The 23,501-nt window shown below is 39.6% G+C and overlaps 1 protein-coding gene and 1 non-coding gene across 2 annotated transcripts in view; both read right to left on the reverse strand.

Moving 5' to 3' along the window:
* The window catches only part of IPO7 (importin 7), a 33,782-nt gene extending 11,139 nt beyond the window's left edge, over window positions 1–22,643 (reverse strand). The window contains exons 1-14 of the mRNA XM_069016770.1: window positions 22,462–22,643; window positions 13,841–13,922; window positions 12,099–12,252; window positions 11,591–11,749; window positions 8,942–9,098; window positions 8,199–8,288; window positions 7,672–7,766; window positions 7,486–7,570; window positions 4,357–4,491; window positions 3,736–3,835; window positions 2,566–2,642; window positions 2,110–2,226; window positions 1,235–1,324; window positions 546–711 (exon numbers count right to left, since the gene is read on the reverse strand). Of these exons, the coding sequence (XP_068872871.1) occupies window positions 546–711; window positions 1,235–1,324; window positions 2,110–2,226; window positions 2,566–2,642; window positions 3,736–3,835; window positions 4,357–4,491; window positions 7,486–7,570; window positions 7,672–7,766; window positions 8,199–8,288; window positions 8,942–9,098; window positions 11,591–11,749; window positions 12,099–12,252; window positions 13,841–13,922; window positions 22,462–22,545 (1,591 nt within the window). The 5' untranslated portion in view covers window positions 22,546–22,643. The remainder of the gene's footprint in view (window positions 1–545; window positions 712–1,234; window positions 1,325–2,109; window positions 2,227–2,565; window positions 2,643–3,735; window positions 3,836–4,356; window positions 4,492–7,485; window positions 7,571–7,671; window positions 7,767–8,198; window positions 8,289–8,941; window positions 9,099–11,590; window positions 11,750–12,098; window positions 12,253–13,840; window positions 13,923–22,461) is intronic.
* Window positions 860–1,041, reverse strand: LOC138112137 (small nucleolar RNA SNORA23). The gene has a single exon (XR_011151568.1). It is a non-coding gene; the product is annotated as a small nucleolar RNA SNORA23 (small nucleolar RNA).
* Window positions 22,644–23,501: the final 858 nt, after the last annotated feature.

The following is a 23,501-nucleotide window of genomic DNA, read 5'->3' on the forward strand; positions in this document are numbered from 1 at the left end:
AGCTCTGCAGTCTGAGTTCATAAAATGCAAATTTATACCAATCAATGCAAATGTTAATTGAATGGGAATGGGTACATACACATCTTTGTCAAATGACCTGAAGTATTAAATAGAGAATTTGTTTGCTTTGTGGCTTTTATGCCAGCTTCAGGAATACTACGCCATGTAAAACCTGCCTGGATAAAGACAGCTTTTTTTTTTTTTTTTTTAAATAAATTTTAACATGAATGAATATATGCCAAGACAGATATTGCCACTGTATTTCTGATACAACTACTAGGTGCTACAAAACTGGATTTACTGTACCATGAAGCTCTTGTTTATAATGTTTTAATAATCATAATGTCTTATAATGTTAAAATGTATTTTATTGTATTATTTATTGAAAAATTCAAACTTCTCTAGCTGAAAAATTATAGTAAGTGATTACAATTGCAAAAAGGAAATTAATATCAGAGAAGAAGAGAACAAGCCTGCCTGAACATCACAAAGTTAACACCTATTCCATTAAAGCTCCCTGCAGCTGTAAGAAAGAGGGCTCCTACCTTTCTCTTGATTACTGATAAGAACTTGAAGAGCTATGGCAGCTTCCACTTTCACAGGCATTTCCCTATCATCTATCAGACACCGTCTTGTAAGTTCTAAGGCTGTCTGGAGATTCTGGTCACTTTTAAATTTGACTTCACAGAAATAATGAAGAACCCAGCAAGCCTGAAAAACACCACATTGAACAAATTCAGAGCTGCAAAACCTAGCAAGAGGATTATCAACTACTTGTATACCCATAACCTATACAAATCATTGAATCTGAGGTACAACTCCTGTTGAATAAAGATACTACAAAACTTTTTAGTGATGAAGATGTTTGAGAGTGTGGAGGCTGGTCAGTGGGAGGCTCGTCCTGCAGACATCACTAGACCAGTACTATGATCTCAGGTTCATCTTTGGCCACAGCTTTTGTGTGAGCAGTACAGCCTATATGCAAAACACACATAGACCCTACCACCAGACACAGATGGGAAACTGTGCACACAACATTGCAGCCATTTCCAAAGTACACAGTGGCTCTCTACAATCACACAAACACTGGTACTCATCCCTGAATAAGTGTACAATTTATTATGGAAAAGGTGCAGAAAGGAGAGCATCTGTAAGAGGGAAAAAGTTAAAGATTTCTGAATACTTCAGTTGGAACAGACAGTGTATCTCAACAGTAAATGCCACACTTCCTTACCCGTGCTCTCATGTAACCCAGCTCACTGCTAAAGAGAGGGAACACATGATTCTGCAACATATATTCCATCTGATCCTTATAGATCTTTTTCTGCCAAAATATAGAGAAGTACATCAGTTTAAAACTTCATATAAAAATGTATTTCTAACCCAGTAAAAAAAGTCACTCACGATAAAGTATGAACAGTGTAACAAAACCCTCAGACTTTTAACTTATCCCTTTATTAAAGTCAATTATGCAACAATGATCTCCTGTAACAGTAATTAAACTTGGATCCTACAAGGATTTTGTAAATTTTCAGTTATAATAGTGACACTTTTCCCCCAGCCATTTTTTCACCCCAAGAGACACTTTTTAATTAGCAGCACATTGGCATCAAAAGCAAAAGTGGTAAGGAGAACTTCTTAGAGCTGTGGTCCAAATACAAGTCCATGCCATGCATCTGTTTTGCTACCATTTTAACTGAGCAAATTCACTAATTTCATTTTATTTCCTCTCTTCTATACACAAAAAGAGTTCATTAAATCAACAGCCTCTTACTGGATGCATTTTGTTACTTCCTTCCACAAAAAAAGGGAATGTAATTAAGTGTAGCACAGAAATGGTGTAGTAATTCTCACTAGAAGCACAGAACCTTAAAGGAACTTAAATCAATAATCTGAACTTGAACATGACCTATAAAACATCAGCAATTAAGTAATTAAGCTGAAATTAAACCCAAAACAATTAAGTTCAACAGCTTAAAAAAGCTTGGCAGCAATTCAGAAACTTGTGAACTCAGAGCTATTTGCATTTCTTTCAAGACATTATATGTTAAAAAAAGCATAGGAGGGGCAAAAAAGAATGAAAAGAACCACCAGATTTGTTATGCTTACTTTTAGGAGAATTTCAGCCAAAGAACCAATCATATGTAAAGCACCATCTTTCTTGCGAGGGTCAGCATTTGGCTCCGTGAGGATTTGATAACAAAAGCCCATTGTCTTCTGCAGGACCTACATTACATGTAAGGTTAGTCAAAGTATTCCAATCAGCCATCTCAGAGACCATTCTCAGTGTTCTGAAATGCTAAAATATCTAATAGTCTGCTCCAAGTCTGGAATTTGGGCAATGTTTTATGTCTTTGTTATAAACACACAGTGTTCTTGATAGATGGGTCTTGGGGGAATTTGCAAATACAAAAATCACAAAAAGACCAGTGCAAAATAAATTTGAAATTTCAAGTTTTAGCATACTACAAGAGCAGAAAAGTAAAACTTATATTAATAGCTCTTTCAGCAAATAAACTGAATTTAGCAAGTGTGATGTTTTAGTATAATCCTTGAACAGCTTACCTCTTTCCTTTTACTACACGATGTAAACAGTAATGTCTGAGCAGCAGTTGTTGGAGAAATGAAGTCTTCAAATACATCTGTTAAATAACATTGTAACAGTTGTAAATTCTGGTCCTTTACTACAGTTCATGATCCCAATGTATTTAATATGAAAAAAAACCCAGTAATTTTCCTTTCAGGTGGTTAATTGTGGCTACAGATATTCCAAGACCAAAGAGTAACACGTAGTTGGATACATATGTTTCATGTTTTTCATGATCACTGCCTCTACATGTCTAATTTGAAGCTGTATGTCTCTTATTTTTAAGATAAATCTTTTGTAACAGTAGAACCAAGTAACAACAGTCAAGTTGTGACACAGATGTCATTTGCTCTACAGGCCAGCACACAGCATTAATTGGGTTAAAAAATGCTCAGTTTCTTATTTCTCTGCAGAAGTGGATTATAAGAGCCTTGTGTAATACCTGTAGTGTTTACAGGTATGCCTCTGACCTGAGGGATAAAAACTCCCAAACCCCTCAAGATTCCTTGTTCTAACCACATCAACATTCCTAGGGGAGGGAAGAATTTGTTCAGGGAGCCTGAAGTATTTTTTTCCGTCCCCAACCTCAGAGGGCTGCACAGACTTACAGTAAAGCCCTACATAAAGTAGCAGAGCACAGGAGGTGAAATGGGACAAGTCTGGAATGCCAGGCTTACTCCATAATGTGTCATTTACCACTGGGGTAGGTCTGCTCTGAACTGTGCCATGGGTGAAACTCCCTAAGAAATCCAGGGCCTGAAATATTAGCTGTTGTAAAGCATAACCTTTAAATGACATTAAATTTATGTAGTTGTTGTTAGCAAGACCAGGACTGTTTGACTTGTAATAAAAACTTTGTAACTGTAAAAATGAAATACTTTTACAAGTATTTCATTTCATATGAAATAATTTTACAAGTATTTCACAAACTCCTGTGTCATTGTTGACTGTTGTATCTTCTCTCTCCTTTCCACCACTATGTCCAAGTTAACTATATTAACTTCTATTATTTGGTTAATACACTGTTTTTCTCTCTTTTTTTTTTTTTTTAAGGATTAAAGCCATCTCTGTTTCCACAAAAACACCCCATAAAAACCCCATCTTTGCGTGAAATAATTTTTTAATGCGAGTCGATTTCAAACGCTCACCAAATTTCATGCGGATATATTCATATGGATCTTCTTGCCAAAGCTCTTCATCAGCATCTGTATAGCACATCAATGGAAAAATAACATCTTGGATAATTCCCTGAAATAAAAAAAGATTGAAATCAGGTTAGCACTACTAAATCAATCTCTGTATTCTGTCCTGTATTTCACAATTTTGTCCATCCTGGCATTTCCTCACATAGAACAGTAACATTCTAAAACTATTTGGACTTAAGAGTGAATTTACGTGGCACTTTACAAAAAAGCAGATCTTTCATGTTTAGGTAGAGCTACAACACAAGATACTAGACAGGCTTTGGATAATGTTATGTGGAGATGATTCAATGCCATAAATTCAGCAGCTAACACCATCTCCAAATGTGTTGCTGTGTTAGAATGTAATTCTTAATAAATTAAAGCACAAAGGAGAGACAGCAAGAAATCAGCTGGCTTTGTTCATGTTTCAAGGCAACCTTCACTAAACTGACTTAAACTCTTTCCACCAGCAATTTATAAGAGAAGTGCCTAAAATGTGAATTATAGCAAAGCTGGAAACACTGTACAGTAGACTGACTAATGTAATTCTGAGTCATCTAAGTATTAAACCCAAAAACGACTTACTTGAATATGAGGTTTCAGATTCTTCCAGGTAACTGCATGAGACACTCCTTGATTGATGTAATTCAGCGTTTGCTGCAGAACTCTAGGAGCCATGTACTGCTTTTCCTTGTATTGATACAGCACCTTCAGCAACACCTAGAGAAATCAGATCTCATCAATAGCTTATACTGAGCATAAACCATTTTCACCACAATTCTACCCTCCCTCACAAGCCTACATAATAACCCCTCTAAACTGAACAAAAGCCCCGTTTATTCATTAGGCTAAAATGGGTACTGACTAATCCTTCTACCAAATGTCACTGTTAATTTTATAAGACAATTAGCAGCTCATATTGGATGCTTGCACATCTTTTAAAAATACCATCCTTTAGTAAGACAAACCATACATGCTAATACACCACCAACACACCCCAGGGGGCCTTGCCCTCTGAGGTTTATTATTCCATCCTGCCACTCCTTGGGGGCAGAAATTCATGCCCAGCCACTGGATTGGTGGAATACTCTACACTCCCATTCTACTGATCCATATCTCTGAGCAGCCTCACAGCCACACAGCTGTGTGAGGAGTGTGTGTGTGTGGAGAGTGATCCATCAGCCACTCCCTTTGGATTTCTGGCCTCAATTCTTCTCCTGAGGTGGCATCCAGAACTCCTCACAGGGATCTACCTGTGTTCAAGTCCATGGCTCTCCACAAATAAGGTCATGAAATGGACATGGGACCATGACCAGTAATTAAATTACAGCTCACAGGAGAGTTTTGCATGGGTAATGCAAAGGGAATTCCCTGCAGCACAATTCAGGTCAGTGGCAACACTGCACCTTCAGAAGCAGCATCACCAACTGGAGAGAAATGGCAAATCCCCTTTCCAGGGTTTCATTTAATTCTTCACACAGAACAAGAATTTCTTAAAAAATCCAAACCCAAAGGGACTGGAAAGATATCTATCAATCTGTAATATTACCAAAATAAAAATCTGGGGAAAATAAGATTCATTATTTTGCAAATGAATGCCGTTGATACTATTTATTACACAAACACTGAAGTGTTTTTCCCAAAGGAATTGCCTTGCACTTCAGTTTAAGGGGGATGCACTCATTCACTGAAATATTCACAGCTTTACACATGTTTTTATGCTCTAGGTGCTTTAGCAGCTCCCAAAGTTTGAACTGCTCATGTTTAAAAACCTCCAGGATTTAGAGGGAAACTACTGGTTGGTACCCAGACCTGAGTACAACATTTTTGTGGCATTAGGTATTGAGTTAGGATAGAAGAGAGCAGAAGTTCAAACTTGCAGCTGTTTTGAGGACTATCCAAGGAGATGCATGTAGTTTCATGATTCAGATGCAGCAGGTAAAGATAGGATAAAATTAAGAAAAGATTTAAGAACTGCAGTGAGGAAAAGCAGAATGGACACTCTGGGGCAAATAAAATAAAATTCTGTAACAGTGCCAAGGAACAACAAGGCAGTAGTGTCCAACCAGGACTTAGTTCTGGCTCATGAGAAGTGTCTTGAGCAAAACAGCTGCTAACACAAGGGATAGATTCAAGGTGTTCCAGCTAGGCAGCTCAGCCTGTTTTGGACAAGCTAAGAAAGTTTAGCTAAAGTGAATGCTGAATGTACAGGACTTTTTTTTTTTTTTTTTTAAGAGGTGAGGGATAATCAATGAGAAGTAATTAGGACAATAATATTAGTAGTATATTTCAAGTTTATACTTGAACCACCTGTAGTCTTATGTCTTGTATTTATCTATTACTCCTTTACTAAAAGGGTGCAAACAATTTGGAAAGTAGAGAGCACTCAATGAAACTTATTATCCAAATTTATATTCTTCAGTATTTCACAGATTTCCAATTTCTGTAAAGAAACACATCCTGCTCAAAAATCTTCCACAACATTTATTTGATGGATTCCAGGTCCTGAGCCAAGGCCCAAGATTCATCTCCTGCAGAAAAATGGGAGGGTGGAACCTTAAATATAGTCTGTGTTCCTAAACAAGTTACATTATTGTTTAGGAGTAAACTAAGCCTGCTAAAGTATTGATTTTGTAGCAGTTTCCTTTAAATTTTGATTTCTTAGTGCTTCCTAGCTGCAATAACAGTAAGGATCAAATTTGATTCAAAGAGACTGTAAAAGGCCACAGCCTTTTGTCTGAACTTCATTTTATCTTGGAAGTGCAAAGCAACCAGGAAGGCCTTAAGGAGCATGCAATAATTAACTGTCTAATGTCACCTACAGGTGACAGATGAGCACCTCAGGAAGCAATGCTGACACCACTTGTCTGAGGGGAATGTTGGGATATATTGCCTCACATTCAATGTGACAAATGTTTTCCATTCTTTGGCCAGCCTTCAAAAAGCATGGGTTTATGAGATACTTTCCTCACATTTCTTCTTTAGAAGTCCTGTAATTCATTATAATTTCATTAGAAATTAGGAGAACTGAAACTGAACTAAGAACTGTTTGTCTGACTCAAAGACTTCGAAGAAAACATTCTGCACCATGAGATTTTCATAAATTAATAGTCTATTTACATTTGCAACATAATCACCTTAAAATAAAGGTATTTATAACCAAATACAAGTAAATTTTATAAAAACATATCTGAGGTTTTTAACTAATCCAAAGATTCTTTGCACACAGCAGACCCTAAAACACAGCACAAGTAGCAACCCCAAAACAGGGAGACAAGTGGAAAGGGACTGTCAGAATCACCTGTCTGTAAGAGAGGTGATCTCTGCTTGATCAGGTTTTGGAGAAGGCTGAAAGCTTTCTGACTTTTACTGACTCTGAGTCAAAGAAAAACTATACCAGAGCAAAAAGGTAGTTCTGAAGGTCAACTACACCACATAATTATAGCCATCTCTTTCATAAAAGAAAAAAATTAGTAGCATTTGCCTGAAGCTCATCTGAGGGCTTATTAGCAGAAAATGGATTGTGCTGTGGCAAACGGATGATTTCCTTATCACTCTTTTATTTTAACCCACAGACACCAGTGCTTTCCATACCAATGTGCTTGAAAAAAAAATTGTGAATAAGAGCAAGCAGCCTTTTCAGAAAATAATGAAATAAGAAATTACTACTAATTCTAAACTTATCCAAATACCCCTGAATTCAGTGTTTCTTACTTGCTGAACACCAACAGCGAAGGCCTTCAGGAAAACTTCAGCAAACTCATTGTACTCCTTGGAAACATTACCAGGGCTTCCATACCTAGAATTAGAAGCAAGTATGTAAACTCAAGTCTGCAGCAATATTACTGTCTTGAATATTTGCTTGGGGTTTTTTTTAAATAGTAATGGAAGAGAAAATACCTCTCAAAGAGCCTAGCTAAGATATGCAAAGCCCACTTCTTGCATTTCCACCATGGCAACTCAGGTCTATCATCTTCATCAACCTGAAGGGTTTCCTTTAGGAAAAAAACAACATTATTTACCAATTATTCACAAAGAGCTCAAATTATATGTAATTTGAACAACTACATAGTATATCTGGCTTTTAACCTGCCATTTCCACTTCTAGCTTAATAGAAGTATGAAGTGCAGCATATCTAAAAATAAATCCCATGAAATATGCCTAAATGATCACTTAAGTTTTTAAACAAGAAGCCAAAATAAGTTTTGCTATAACTTGAAAACAACAGAACTCCCATACAAGCTACATATTTTCAAAATTTGTTTAGTCTGTTTAAAATTCCCCATTTAGCCAAATCTTATTAAAAATTATTTTCTTGGCATCTGTAGAGAGAAGAGAATGCAGAAATAAAAAATTAAACTGTTGAACATTCTAATGAATGAAAAATACTTAAGCTTAAAGGCATAAATAGCCAAAAGCCACTTACAGCTGGTACATCTCTATCGACAACAGTCTTCAGGATTTCTATCCACTCAGTCAGGTTTTGCTGATTTATCAACTCCAAAGGTAATGTGTACTTGTCAAAAAAAGCAAAAGGGGAAATTATTTTTGAATTGCTTTATAATAAATTTATGTTACTTCTACAATTTGAATTTTAGCTTTCAAATCTTTGCCTACACTTAGCTACCATGAAAGATTAGCAATTTACCTCAAAAGCCAGGCTAAAGAACTTAACACAATCTAATCTATATCCTAAATATCCTCAAAGGTGCCAGAGGTCTTTGCTCCAATTCATTGTGCTTATGCAATGCTAAAATGCTACTTAAATGGATGTTACTCTAATTTCTGAAGCATTTAACAGCAGTTTCATTCCAAGCTGCTATATTTACCCTGGTAATTCTCTGTAGGCTGGCCTCCACAATCTGTCCTTAGAAAACTCATTTTCTAACTGGTTTTCCAGCAAACACTCTACCTTAGAGGATGGCATGTGTAAGTTTTATCTAATGCCAACCAGGAATAGCACTGTACAAAAGTAAAAGCACAAGACAATCAGAAACTTGTGATTCATGGAGCTGAGTAGTAGGGAAAATGATTCAGATGTAATCTAATATTGTAATATTTCTGTCATTCACTATTTTGAAGAAAAGCATAATGCTTTACTTTAAATTCTTGTTCAAGTAAAAAAAAACAGTAAGTAAGTACAAAGTAAGTAAAAACAAAGGTTTTTACCTGGACAAGGGCATAAAATATTTTGAAGATCTGTTTCTGGATGAGGACAGACTGGTCTGATGGATCATTCAAGAGCTGAATGAAGCTATCCTTCAGGACTGGCAGAAAATGTTGCATTGCAGCTATCAAAGGACTCCGCTCCTCTGGTTTCTTGTACCTTTAGAGAAGAACAAAACAAGTTTTGTAGTTCTTTCAGGTAGCTTTAAATTGAGAAAACTCACCTTGCCCCAGTGTAGGCACAAGTAGGTTATATGACAGCTTGTAACAACCTATGACTTAAAAACACCCCGTAGCCAGTTCCTGTTACAGAATCTGAAATAAAGCCATAGCCATATAGTGTTACAGATGAGAAATACATTAATCAGACTTCACAATTTATCAAAATATTTGCAGAAGCTAGATTGCTTCACTGACACTGGGTAAAGTAAACTGAGAAGTCTCTCACAGCCTGCCACTGATGTCTCACATCTTGGCATTTAATTTGCCCAAAGCTAACAATCTGATACAGAAGGTGGGGATTCAAGGCTTTGGGGCAGACTCTGAGCAGGCTTCAACTGGAACCACCCTCGAAATAGTGCCTCAGACCTCCTGTGCTGGGGACAGCCCACCAGTTTGCCCATGCTGAAAACAAGGCTCCATTTCCTTTCTCAAACATTTCAAAATTCCTGAAAGGAAACGAAAGCATGTTTTGAAAACTTTGCCCCAACTTTTAAACTATACACAAGAAACTCCTTATTGACTCAAGAGTTATCACAGCAGAACATGATCTTCTCCATACTGGTGATGACAATAACAAGGTAAAGTATCATTTTATGACTGTACATTTATCTCTTGATTAAGCAATCAATCCTTGTCATAGTCTTGGACTCCTGTGGAAAATTTTTTGGGTTAGAGGACTGGGCTTTCGTTTGGTTTCAGTTTGTTTTTTAAACACATTTTTTGCAGACTTTTCACTAATATTAAATATCAGTACTCAGCTTCCTAAACAGTGGCAATTTTCAGAATATAACAAGATAAAGACTACTCAATCTGCTGCCAGATGGCATGTTCTGTAAAAACTACTACAAAACACTGAGCTCCAAAATCCTGTTCAGTAATACAGTTTTCATGCATTTTTTGAACCAGAAACATAATCATTAAGATTAAATGTTGCTCAGGAAAATTCAGTTTCTAACTTCCACAAAAAATTGAAAAAGACAAGAAAAAATGACTGAGCAAAGAGCAGTCATTTGATCTTGTTGGTTGAATTCAAAGGAAAAAAATGTGAAAAGCTCAAAGATATTTATGTACCATGTTAAGAAAAAAAAATTCAATACTTAAATATTCCTACAACTCAAGCAGTAAAAACTTGATCAAAGTCATAACATTACAGAGATTCCCGTCCCACCAACCTGACTGAAACACTGATATGTGCATATTCCTACATGATTTGTGACATGGAACTCACCCTTGTTGACTTCACCAGAAAGCTGAGCAAGCAGGAGCAGTTCCTGGCCTCAGCTGAAGTGTTTGATCAGCTGAGACTACAGACACACCTGTTACCTTATCACACAATGGCTGTGCTCAGATCCCTAAACATGGATTTCTATCACCATAATTCACTACCAGCAAACACTGCTTGACTTACTGTAGCATATTTAGTTAAAGATGTTTAAGCTGTAAATCAAGTAAGAAATTTTTTGCTTTCCTTTCCTAGCAGGACATGCAATTTTCAGCCACTAAAAAAATTCCCACATGGGATTACAAAGATCTTTATGGCATTCCTGTAAAAGTATTTTTGAGAAACTGACATTCACTGTTTTACACTGATTGACATAAAATTCATGAAATTAGATGGAAATCTTTCCATGCAACATTTTAAGACAAGTACCTGAAACAGAAATGTTATGCATTCCAATGCTTTGAAAAAGTAAGTTGCAGATTCCATCAGTCCCACTGCTACAGTTCCCTGACTCCAGGATTGTCCTTTTCTCTGATCCAGCCCAAATGTGCTTTATGGATGGCAGCAGCAGCCAAGCTCCACACAGCTTCTTAAAATGCAACCTCAACTTTAAAGCTCTGACATAACACAGATACAGAACCAGGAACACTCACAGGTATTCCAGCCCAATGCCTTGCTTGTAGGAATACAGTGGGCTTTGATAAAAGTATCCTGATAGGTTGGATGAGGCTACTCAAGGGATCACAGGAAAGTCAGTTAACTAATTCTGAGCCTCCTGGCATTCCAGATTTCACACTCTGAAACCTTTCTGTGGTTACTGTCACCAAGTATTAGAGTACAAATTGTTTAAAAGTTTAAACCTGATTTAAATAATAAATTCTTGCAAAAGTCACGTTTTTGAGCAGACTTTCTTACTGCCATCAATCCATAAAAAACAACTACCACATTAAGGTTTTAAAACACCCTCTTTTTTTCTGAATTCAGACTTTTAGAAGGATTTTTTCTGTCATTTTTTAGCAGAAAAGATACATGAGCCAGCATCTGCATAGCAAGTGTTCAAGAACACTTCCTAAAATGACATTTCCATCACCTTTGTGCAGTCCTACAGACAATTCTACATGGTTACAAGATACACACAGAGTACAAAAAATATACACCAATATATTAATTCTGCTGGTTTATATGGAAGAAGACCAGAAAGAACTTACTCATAGTTTTTCACAAGTTGATAAAGACAGAGAAGAATTCCAAGCCAACAAGCACTATTGTCAGACTGGAGATAAAATCCAATTTTTTCCACAACTGCAGTCCAGCGACTTGGATAATCATACTTGATAATGTGGTGAATGCAAGTAGTAAGCTGTACTCTGGAAATCAAAAGCACAACAATTAAATAAGTTACTACTATTATTTTAATAATATTCTTCTAGTGTTGAAACAGCAAATACTGTCCATATGTAGACTTCCTTTTTGTTTAGAAGGTTTAAGTTCTGTAGTTTCTGCTTAATATTCTCCATTTAAGGAACTTCAAATTTCTACATGCTACACAAGCTGAAAACTGTTTTTCCATCTACATTAATTCTATGTTTAGGATACACAGTGTATGACAATGATGCTTAGCACGTGGATGATCTTAGCTGGGGGAAAAATAAAAAAAGAAAGAAACCCAGCAGTCAGAATCCACAGGCAATTCATGCAGAGGCTAAAGCTGTGCACCTGATCAGCTCAGGAGAGTGGATAATGGCTTCTACAATGTTCTCACGGATACAGTGTCTATCTTCCTCGGGGATGGAGTAAGGTGCGATCTCTCCTGGAGCACTTTCACGGTCTGGCCAATACTGGGTTATCATATTTTTCAAGTAGATAACCCCTGTGAAACAAAAGTGGCAAATCAGCTGACAGCCATTCAAAGAACAAAACAAACACACATCTTGCAAGCAAATGTTTTTTAGAACAAAACCGACCAAAATTACTAAATCACTGGCCCTTCCTAAGTAGGAGAATCAAAATATATAAACCATGCAAATTATTAACCCAATAATTCACTATATGATACTCTTTCACCCATTTAATATAAAAATACTAAAAGTATTGCTTTTATCTGTGATTCCAGTAAGCAGTTGTGGAACTATTCAGCAACACACTTCTGAAAAACCTTTATAATGATTTTGTGAATATTTTCATTAAAATTGAAAAAGAAAAGCTGATCAATACCAGTGATGACTTAAAACATCCCTTGCAAGCAAAAAAAAAAAATCTAATTAAGTTTGTCATACAGGAATGAATCCTGGAGAAACAGAGCTCCTTTATACCCAGGTTATGGGCCAGAGCAATTTGTAGCAATCAGGCTGCTGGAACAAACTCTCATTTACCATTTGACAACCAAATCCAAACTGCTTGTGTGGCAGAATATAAATTACTGCACTTAGAAGTACTTACAACATGCAACAGGAAATCTCAAAGGGCAAACTGGTAACAAAGTTACTGTTAATCTAATTCTACACACAAGTCCATAAAGCAACTTCTCTACCTAAATTTCATATGCACCTTTTGAAGATTCAGAAAGCAGAGGCTTTCTAAAAGTGTCTGCAGAGGTCAAGAAACACTCACCAGATTACTACTAGACTGAAGTGATAGAGACTTCAGCCAGCCCTCAGAGTGATTTATCATTAATTGCTGTGCAAACACACACTGTTTGTAAGCTGTGCCTCGAATGAGCCATCCCCACTCTCCACAGGATGCTTTGGGGTTTAATTGGCTTACATGGAGGAGGGTGAAATTTCAGAGGTTGTTTTCAAACTTCTTTTTGCATGTTATACTCCTAAAGCAGTAACCTTTTTGTGTCATCATTTGAATGGTACCCCCTCAAGCAGTAAGATAAAAATGCATGTTAAGTTTAGGCTACAACTTGGAGTAGTCTACTACATGGAAGGTCCAAATAAGCAATCTAGATCACACCCTCCTGCCAAATCAGAAGACCCACTGAAGTATCGTACTAAAAACCTCTATCAAGTATTAGAGCAGCTTTAAGGCGATGTTTGGAGCTGTCAATAATCAACATCCAATTTTACTGATAGCTCATGTGCAAATAAGCAGGGTTCCAAAAGACATAATTTGTTTTCTTCCACTTAGTATGTTTAGAAACATTAGTGCTCACAGTACAAGTTTAAATGACCTCCTTGGACCAAGTGTCCCAGCATCATAAACCATTCTGCTTCCCCAAGGAATGTCCACTAGAGATAAAGGGGAAGAATCATTAAAGAGCCAGACACACCTTTTCTTTCTGTCTCCCTTGCTCAGTGTATGGTGCCAGATAATAGCTCATGATGACTGTAATTTGAGCAACTCCCAACTTTTGAGTGCTTGATACCAAAACCATTAGAATTCTTTGACAGTATCTGCATTGTGTGTATGCACCACTAGAGTAGATACAACGAAAAAAGTATTTGAAAACTTGCCTGCCTGTCTCACTGGTAAATCCAGTTGCTCGGACATAGTGATCTGAAGCAGAGTTGAAACAAAGTTCACTGACTTATGAGCCTATGGAGAGGGGAAAAAAAAAAGAGTTAAGTTTTAGAATAGTCTCATTAAGTTTTACAATATCTTTATAATGATGTAATGCAGTCAGTAGAATACCAGCAATTCAGCCATTTGCACAGGAGTCAGCTAATCAGCCAAAGCATTCCAAAGTTTTGTGCTCACTGTATTTTGAAGACAGAAAGGGGGAGGAAAACCCTACCGTTTAACGTAACAAAATTGAAAAAATCACTGAACAGGCTGCAGGAATCAGCCTTCCACGGTGACCAAACATGTTCCCCATTCAGAACAAACACTTGAAGCACCTGAACAGCCTGAAAAACCCAAGCACAGCAAGTTTACAGTGACCTTTAGCAAGGTATGAGTCCATTATACAATAAGCTAAGAAACAAATGGGAACTACGTTTTAAAACTAAGTCCAACTCCTACTTCATCCTTCTGAAAAGGCAGTTTCAAGGGACCACTGATGGGCTACTGCAGCAGCTGTCCACAGAACTACACAACAGCAAAGCAACAGCAGGGAGATCCAAATGGAGACACATCTGCAGAGTAACAGCTTCCCAAAGATTTGCAGGAGTTCACTTATAAAAACCACAAAACATGTTTTTTCTTACAATAATGAGAACTGTCACTGATACATTAAGGACTGGATTGTATTTTCAATGAGGAAACAAACCTTAACATTACTACAACACCCTTTACCTGCCTTTCCCAAGCATCAAGAACTTGAGATGATAAATTGATTTTGCTGGGAAGAGTGAATTGCAATCCTTAAAAACTAACTACTTTTCTTAACTGAAACCCAACGTAATTTTCCTCAAGGTGAAGACTCCATGGAGATGAGTTACAGTGGGAAATCCCTATTTTATGCACGGGAAAAAAATTCACAAGGCCTGAAACACTTATCCACAACGGCTGTGGGATCTCATCCTTAGAGATACTCTGTTGGACAAGTCCTGATCTACCTCATCCAACTTCCAAACAGCTTAGCTCTTCTGCTTTATCTTCACTTACATGGCAATGTTGTTTCCTATGCTCTTTGCAGTTCCCTATCAAAGACAACTGCACAGGTCCACATAATTTAACATGTAGGAAAACACCTCTTACCCACTTGCTACTTTGAAAGCCATCAAAATTACACTATTTATCAAAACCAAATGTCTGTCTCAGATATTGCAGCAACTTCATTATCATAAAGAGAAATAATAAAAAATTATCCTTCCATTCTTTCAGTAGGACCAAAAGCCCTTGGTATCAAGATTCCTCCTAAGTGTGTAACACTGCTCAGCTCACTCCTACAGTACCAGAATCTTCTCTCCAACTTTAATTTTCCTGAGCAAGTATCTCCAATAGGTTCCAGTATAAACAACTGTAAAAGGCACAGCCTGGGACATGACATTGGTACTCAGATTTGAATGTGTAGCTTGGTTTCTATCTCCTGTTATTTCAAACAGACTTCAAATGTAGAACAAATTTGACTTAAGAATCTGTCCAAAACGTTAAAACGTTGTACACATTCATCCTGTGCACTAAAACTCTACAGGCTGAAGAGCACCCAGAAGCATCTGGTCCCACTGAAATGTTTATTTGTAGAGTGTGATTTGGGACTGGGAGTAACTGACACTGCAATATGAGCACACGTCCTGCTGACCCACGTCCCTGTGATAACCCCTCAAGAAGCAAATACCCTTTCAAATGAAAAAAATAAAAAGAGCAATTGTCTTCAACTGCCCAGTAATGGCTGAACAAACAAATTTAAAATAAAATTTACTAGTTAGGTTTGATTTCTCCTACAGGTCCAGGTCTGTTAAGTTCCTCCTTTTCTTAAGGAGCATTAATAGACACACAGAGTCCTGCAGCACATTCCCAATGACATCAGACCCTAATTCGGCACAGCACTCAATTCTACGCTCAACACTAATGTCAGCGGAAGTGCTCCTGTATTTAACGAGTTATGAACCTGAAGAAAGCTTTCAGTTTCAATAACCTTTAACTCACCTACAAATAAGGTCATATTAGTCTGCATAAAATGGACTTAAAAGTGCAAACTGATGTCTTTCCACAAGGGCTATATGCTTGACAGATATCTTTCCTACAGTGAAAACCTGCAGTTTGCAAAGTCAAAAGCATTTAAATCTATAATTTTAAAAATGAGGGATTACTTTCCCTTTCCCATGATAAATGACCGCTATTCTTGCAATAAAAACCATCAGTTTCAGCAACAAATATGGAAATTGCTTAAGAGCTACTAAGGAGCTAACGGGAAAACCAAAAAAAATTAAATTTTAAAATCTTATGTCTTCAAAGAAACAGAAAATAGACAGCAGTGTATAAAACCGCCACATACTGAGATTTAATAAAATACCAAAGAATGTTTTCTTCATTTACAAAGACAGGACTGAGCCTGTGCCTATAGCAGGCTACAGAAGCTGCCTAGAAATATCAATTCTATTAGTATGTGGGATTAATATAGTTTCATTGGATTCTTTGAACTATAGCAAGCTTTAAGGGACAGAACCAAAACATTTACACCATTATCTGTTTGGCTTTTCTAAAATCTTACAAGTATCATCCTTATTAGCATCTGAAGCATCAGACTCCAACCAACCATGAGGATGAGCTACTTTATCACCTTTAGTGGTTCAAAGCAGACTCAGCCAAGATATAATCTGTGCTTTTAATACAAGTAAAATACCTTGTACTTGCCAATCATAGTCTGCTCTTAATCCTCTCAGTTAATACCTACATTCACACAGAGCTACATCAACACTTCTATGCATTCTGTATGGAATATAAAGGACTTCCAAACTCTTCACAATGACCTCCTTCCCAAGCCACTGAAAGGAAGGTGATTCCAGAGAAACTGAAATGTTGGGATGAGTAACGACAGTTTCATGAAGACAAGAGTGTACTGAACGCTCAAAGAAAACTCCAGGTACTACAATCACCTCTCACATGCTCCCTTGCTCTGCTTCACTTTTAAAAAGAGCACCCAGTGTTTCACTGGCACTTGGGAAAAAAACAACTGAACCTAAAATAAGACAGCGCATCGGTGCCTTTTTGTATCTACGTCATTAAAAAATACTGAACCCACATCTATTTCAGCTACTTCCATCTTTAATAATTTTACTCCCCCAAGAGGGCTGCTGCTTCTCAGGACAGCATGCTCCTCTTCACTGACTGCACTGCTAAAGAAGACAACCACACTGAAAACCACATCTATTTTAGGTATATTTTTGAACTAAAATCAGGATTTCATAATAGTCGCTATCACCTACTATAAACTACACTAAGAACAGAGAATTTCTAAGACTTTAAAGTTTTGACGTTGGTAAAATTTTTACTTTTATTCTCTTGTTCCTTCCTTGTTTACAAACACCATTTAAAAGTAAATACTGAATTTAGAGAATTATACTATTTTTTAAAAAATAGTTCTGTCACAGAAGTCAGTCTTCCTACACTTAACTCAGCATTTAAAGAAAAACAAAACCAAAACTCATCTCAAGTCCTTCCCCCTTACAAAAGGTCCAACATGCCATGTCACTGGTATGACTTTGCTGTCTAAGAGCCAAAGAATTCAGGGGCTTTTCCCAAGAGCAATCTTTGCTATGCAGCCTGGCTAGCTGAGGAATGTGTTCTATCAGACCACAAACCTCGCACCACTGTCTGTTAGTATCAATCACTGCTCCAGAACATACAATCTTTTTGCACAGTTCATTGCAGCTTTTCCTAGCAGGGTTGCTTTGTTAGATATGTGCTAAAAGAGACTTTTGAGCAAAGTGTCATACCAGCTACATAATCCAAAAGAGGAAAGAAGTTCAAAGTTAACATTGAAGAGACCAGTTCATGGCATGTGAACTATGAATAGTTAATTACAATGTGGAAAAGCACTTTCCCTCCAGTAATGATACTCACTGCAGTAAGTTACATTCATCTTTAATGCTGGAATATTCATCTCTCACACAAAGCCTGCATGCCTCTAAATGATAAAAACAAGTTTCATCTTGGGTAAAAAGATCTCCATGCATTCTCTTCAGACATCAGGAACCTGACATACCATAACAAACAAACTACAATAGGCACCTCCTTTACTGTTGCCCAAAAAAGTAGAACAGATGAGCAACACTTACTACATGCTGCTAAACTAGAACCCTAGGTTATTTATATAGCTATTCAAAGTAGCACACATGTGAATAAAGGCTAACATTTTAAAAATAAAGTAGATGAAAAAAATAAGAATTCAATGCTTCTCCTCCATTCCAGTTTTGGGGAAAAAAAACCTACATGCAATTTTTGATCTTAGCCATAGCAGGACTGGGTGCACACAACTATTACACTGAGATGAAACTTTTCTTATAGAAAGGTAAGGTCAGGAGCTGTAAGGCCATGCTGAATCAGCAAACTGCCCTGTAGCATCTTTCAATTCTTTTATAAGAACTCAGCAGGTGTGGAAGTCATTCTGACCTCATGTTTTTGCAAGCCAGTTCTGCCACCTCTTAGGCAGCTACAACCAATATGCAAACCTAGTTTAATGTCCACAAAAGATACACTTATCAGTTCCTGCAAACATCCCTGATGCTCCTTTTATCACAATACTGTCTGCAAGTTTGGAGGACTATTTGCTCTACTGCTGGCTAAGGAAAAAGCAGTGTGCTCCTAGCAGAGGCTTGCTAAGCACACACAGGAACTACCTGCTAAGTCATGAGAAAGTGGCAAGTGGCCCTTTCCACTCACATTTTACCTTGTGCTGGGCAACTTACACCAAGAAGGAAACTTCTTCCTAGTGGAGCCAGGGCTCCCTCGGTTCCTTACTGCCCCCAAGGGGATTCCTGGTGTTGGACCAGCCTTGGCACACACAGATTAAAACACCATTTCCCAAAGCATCCCTCATCTAGCACGCACCAGAATATATAGATGGAAGATGAGGGAAGTGAAAGTAACGAAGTACTTTGAGTAAAATGTCACCCTAACAACTTCAAAAGAGACCCCACGATCTGATAATCAAAGCCAAGAAACTCATGCTCTGTTCTTTTTCTTACACTACAATATAGAGCTGTAGATGTTACACATACAGACTGTGTCAGAAAAGGTTAAAAAAAATTCAAGCTGGAGGTAACACTATAAACACCAAGCCCAAAGTATCCATAGCATTCCAGCATTTGGCAAGTCTTGTCTGAAAGACACCATGTAAGAAGCAGCTTGCTTCTTTCCCTTTGACAACCTTTCACTCCTAAACTCTCAGCAGCTAAGAGTCCAATTTTTTAATTTAATCATACCATCCTTCTGACATTTGTGGCTATTAAGCAGGCAGTGAAATGCACTGAACTAGGTCCTACTGCACCATTAAACCAGTGGTAATGGTGGCCAGCCAACAAGATTTCCTTTTCATCCTTTCTGTGTCACTCATATTAGAACATGAAAAAGCTTAAGTGTAACTTCTGAAAGTTGCTTTCCAGTAGAGCATCAGGATGTTTTCCTAAACAAACTCTGTTGAGCTCTGACTTACAAAAAATGATGAGTTATGGGGGATTGCACTTTTTTCCCCTAAACATTGTCAAACACAAAAATTGGGTTGTTAGTATAAAAAAATATCTTAATAGCTCACACACCAAGGTTAATCTCAGAGACTTAAAAGACATACATCACAGTGAAGTTATAAATTCCCTGGAATTACAAAGAAAAAACCTGAAAGGAAAGTATTATCTAGCAACTTCACCTTTACAACTATGTTGATATTAAAAGATGAAACAACATTGTGTATTATTTTCAGAGTGTCATTCCATAGCTGCATAGTTAAAAATACCTATTTTCATCACAATTTCTGAAAAACACTTTATACATGAAGCACAAAGACTATTTCAAAAGGCAGCAATGTCTTCCTGCTGTTCTCCAGTAGCTTACTTGAAGAGTCTGGTTCTAAGTCCTCGTAAAACGCAGCTTTCCCCTGCAGGACAGGGACAGAGATGGGTGAACACCTCAGGGTACCTCATCAACTGAAAATTCTCAGACACAAGAGCCAGTGACCTCATTCCCTATAACTTCTTTTCAGAGTGAGAAAAGTAAAGCCAAAGAGACCAAAATACTTGCTTTTTACCATTATCTCAACTCTGAAAGTTCTCACAGCCTTTTATGTGCAGGCAATATAGCCTGATAAAACTTAGTGAAAGGAGAAATAAAGCATAGAATAATTCATGACTTGGCCAAGGTCAAAAGAAAATTAATAGTCTGGACAAATCAAGAATCGTACATCCCAGTTCCCTTCTCCTCTCAGAAACTTTGTTGACTGATAGAATATGGTGAAGACAGATCTAAATACCTGGTTAACTCTTAGCTACTTAGATATCTCTTCCACTAATCAGGAATATCAATTACTGACCGATGCACAGTCTTTCCTGGTAAGGTAAAGTGACCATTCTGCTGAAAGCCAGTCTCATCAGCTCAACAGAGGCACTTCTAACAAACTAAGGGTAAACTAAAAGGTCAACCAAGGACAACTATTAAGCTATAAAAACACCTGTGTAGCCTGGCCATATGCAAGAACAGTGTTCACTGCTGTTGTGATCTCATTTTTAGAAAGAAGGAGACCCCCATACCTGTAATTAAGTATTAACTGGGAACAGAATTGCTCTAATATTCAACAAATTTAGACCAGCATACTGCAAGAAAATGCATAATTGACTTCAATAAACCTAAGTGAAACCAAGACCACGCATGTGACTAAAGCTGCATGTATGTGTAAGTGCTTGCAGACTTCTGGTTTAGCACATAGTTTTGTCACAAAATATCTGTGAAAGATTAGTGATGCTCCATTTCCCACAATAAAGAATTCTTACACGCTGGTTCAATAATATCAGGAGTTTTTAAAGGGGGACAAATATTCAGATTTTATGCCAATTTAGCACTTGTGTAGTACACGATAGACCACAGGGTTTTGATTCCAAAGTGAGAACAAAAGCCAGTGGCCAACGAGCACAATCCTTCCTGCAAGGGTTTGCCATTTGCTGAAGACCCCGACTGGCAGTGAACGCAATTCCCTGCACCTTCAGCAGCTCAATACCTGCAGAAAATAACTAAAACAGATTTTAAGCAAGTTACTATATATAAATATTGACATCCATTGAACACAAAAAAAATTGCATTTTGGAGCCAGTTCAAAATTTCACAGATATTACTGTCTTTATAGGCCATCACATTTTTTGCATTTTTGATTTAAGTAACAAACACTAACATACTTTTAAACAGAGTAAATGGAAAAGACAGGCAATTACTTTATACAAGTTTCAATTAATCATTCAATAGTTTTACAGCTATCTATTTCAAATGTACCTAATACTTATTTGCCATTTGCTTATTAAATAACATGCAGGAATATGTCTTAATTACACTTTTTTATTTTCTGAGAAGCTATACCTTTAGTTTTCGAAATTTTCTCCACTGCCAGCAAAACATTTGGCCCACCTTTACCTAAGCTCTGCTGAACATCTGTTGCATTACATGAGTATTGTCAGGCCCAAAGTCTGCTTAAGAGCAACAAGGAAAAATGTTTATGGAAAAAGCTACCACAAGAGCTGCCACAGAGGCTTATCCTTCACTTCCTCCATCAAGACATCATCTTTTCTCTGGGTCAAACACTAAAGCACTTCTGTTCTCCAAATGTCTACAAGCCCCATGGCTGTGTCTCATTAATAAAGTTTTCACCTACGAGGTGCGGCTAAGTAGAACAAAAATATAATCTTCTTCCAAAATTGAAGTCCGTGGAACTAGGACCTGCTGGGTTTTTACATCCCAGCCTGGCAGGTGAGTGCAGTCTAAGCGGATGACACACCTGGGATGGGAACCCTGTCTGCCCCCGTCCCTTGGACACGTGTCCGTATACACCCAGGGAGCACACCTACCTCGGCAGCCCTGCTGAACCCGGAGCCCACAGGATCTGGAACATAAAACACCGCCAGACTGCCAGATCTGAATCCCAACTCAGCCCAAGCCACCAGATTTGATTCTGAACTCAGCCCAGGCCACTTTTACAGGCTGCACTGCCTGCGAAGTGATGGGGCTCTTGCTACCTCCTTCCCTGATGACAAATTAGTGCTTTCAACATCCAAAGACTGATGTCCTTTGGATGGTCCCAGGCAGGGCTGATGTCCAGCCTGAGCCACCGAGGGCCTGCACAAGGGCGGTTTTAAAGCCCCCTCAGCAGATCACCCTTTCCCCGGCTGAGCACGGAGACAATGGAGGCAATTTGGTAGCGCTGGGAGAGGCACGGGGGCCTCGGCCGCTTTCTGCCGCTGCCCCCCCGCCCGAGCAGCCCCGCCCGGCCCGGCCCGGCCCCGCTGCCATGTGCGGGGACAATGCGCGCCGGGCCCGGCCTGCGGCCGCCGGGACGCGGCCGGCGGGGAAGGGGCCGCGGCCGCGGGTGGACGGCCCGAGGAGCCGAGGGGACCCTCCCTGCCCCCGCCCCGCTCCCCCTTCCCAAGGGCCGGCCCCGGCCCCGGCCCCGCTCCCCAGCGCCGCGGCCCCGGCCCAGGCCCGGCGGCGCCCTCACCTCGTTGAGCTGCCGTTCGGCGGCTTCGCGCAGCGCCGGGTCCATGGTGCCGCGCAGGGCCTCGATGATGCCGCTGGGGTCCATGGCGGGGGCAGTACGGGGGGCGGAGGGCAGGGGCCGGGGCCGCGCCGAGCGCACATGGACCCGCCGCCTCCAGCGGCCGCCGGCGCGAAAGGAAGGGAGAGCGCCAAGGGCCCGGATAGAGCTGCCCCCGCCGCCGACGGCAGGGGCGCCCCTTCCGCCGCACGGCCCGCCCCGCCCCGCCGCGGGGCGCCGCGGGAGATGCAGTCCGGCGGCACCGGCACCGGCCAGACGCGCTCGGGGCACGGCCGGGCCCCGACCCCCGGGGAGATGTGGAGGGGCCCGGCCGGGCCCCGACCCCCGGGGAGATGCGCTCCGGACACGACCGGCCGTACCAGCCTCCCGGAGCGGGCGGGGTGTGCGGTGCCGGCCGGCAGAAGCCGCCTCGGGAGCTGCGGCCCCGCTCGAGCGGCCCCGTCGCGGGAGCCGCGGCTCCGCTCTGAACCGAACTCCTCGGCCGGTTCTGAGGGATCCGGTGGTGTAACGAAAGTGCCTTCCTTGGAAATCCCTGCCGCGTCCGCGCCCCGTTTTCGGAGAAACTGGTGCGGCTCAGAGAGGAAGGAGGGGGTCGTGGAGGCATGGGTTTGCTTTTGCACGGGTGCCCGTCGTGCTGGGTTTAGGGTGGTGGGGAAAAAAAAGAAGAGAACAAAAATCCCGAAGATGTGTCAAAGTTTTGTCAGAAAATCAATATAAACAGAGCTGTCGCTCGTGAAAGGTCTAGGAAGCGTGTCTTAAGAAGAGTCGCTGAGGGAGCTGGGGGTGTTTAGCCTGGAGGAGAGGAGGCTCAGGAGGAATCTCATCACTTTCTACAACTCCCTGAAAGGAGGGTATAGCCAGGTGAGGGCCGGTCACTCCTGCTGTGCCTGCAGAGGATCTGAAGAAATGGCCTTAAGCTGAGACAGGGGAGATTCAGATGAGATGTTAGAAAAAAAGTTTTCACTGTCAGGGTGGTTGCCCAG

Source organism: Aphelocoma coerulescens, chromosome 5 (genome assembly GCF_041296385.1).
Source record: "Aphelocoma coerulescens isolate FSJ_1873_10779 chromosome 5, UR_Acoe_1.0, whole genome shotgun sequence".
Taxonomy (NCBI): domain Eukaryota; kingdom Metazoa; phylum Chordata; class Aves; order Passeriformes; family Corvidae; genus Aphelocoma; species Aphelocoma coerulescens.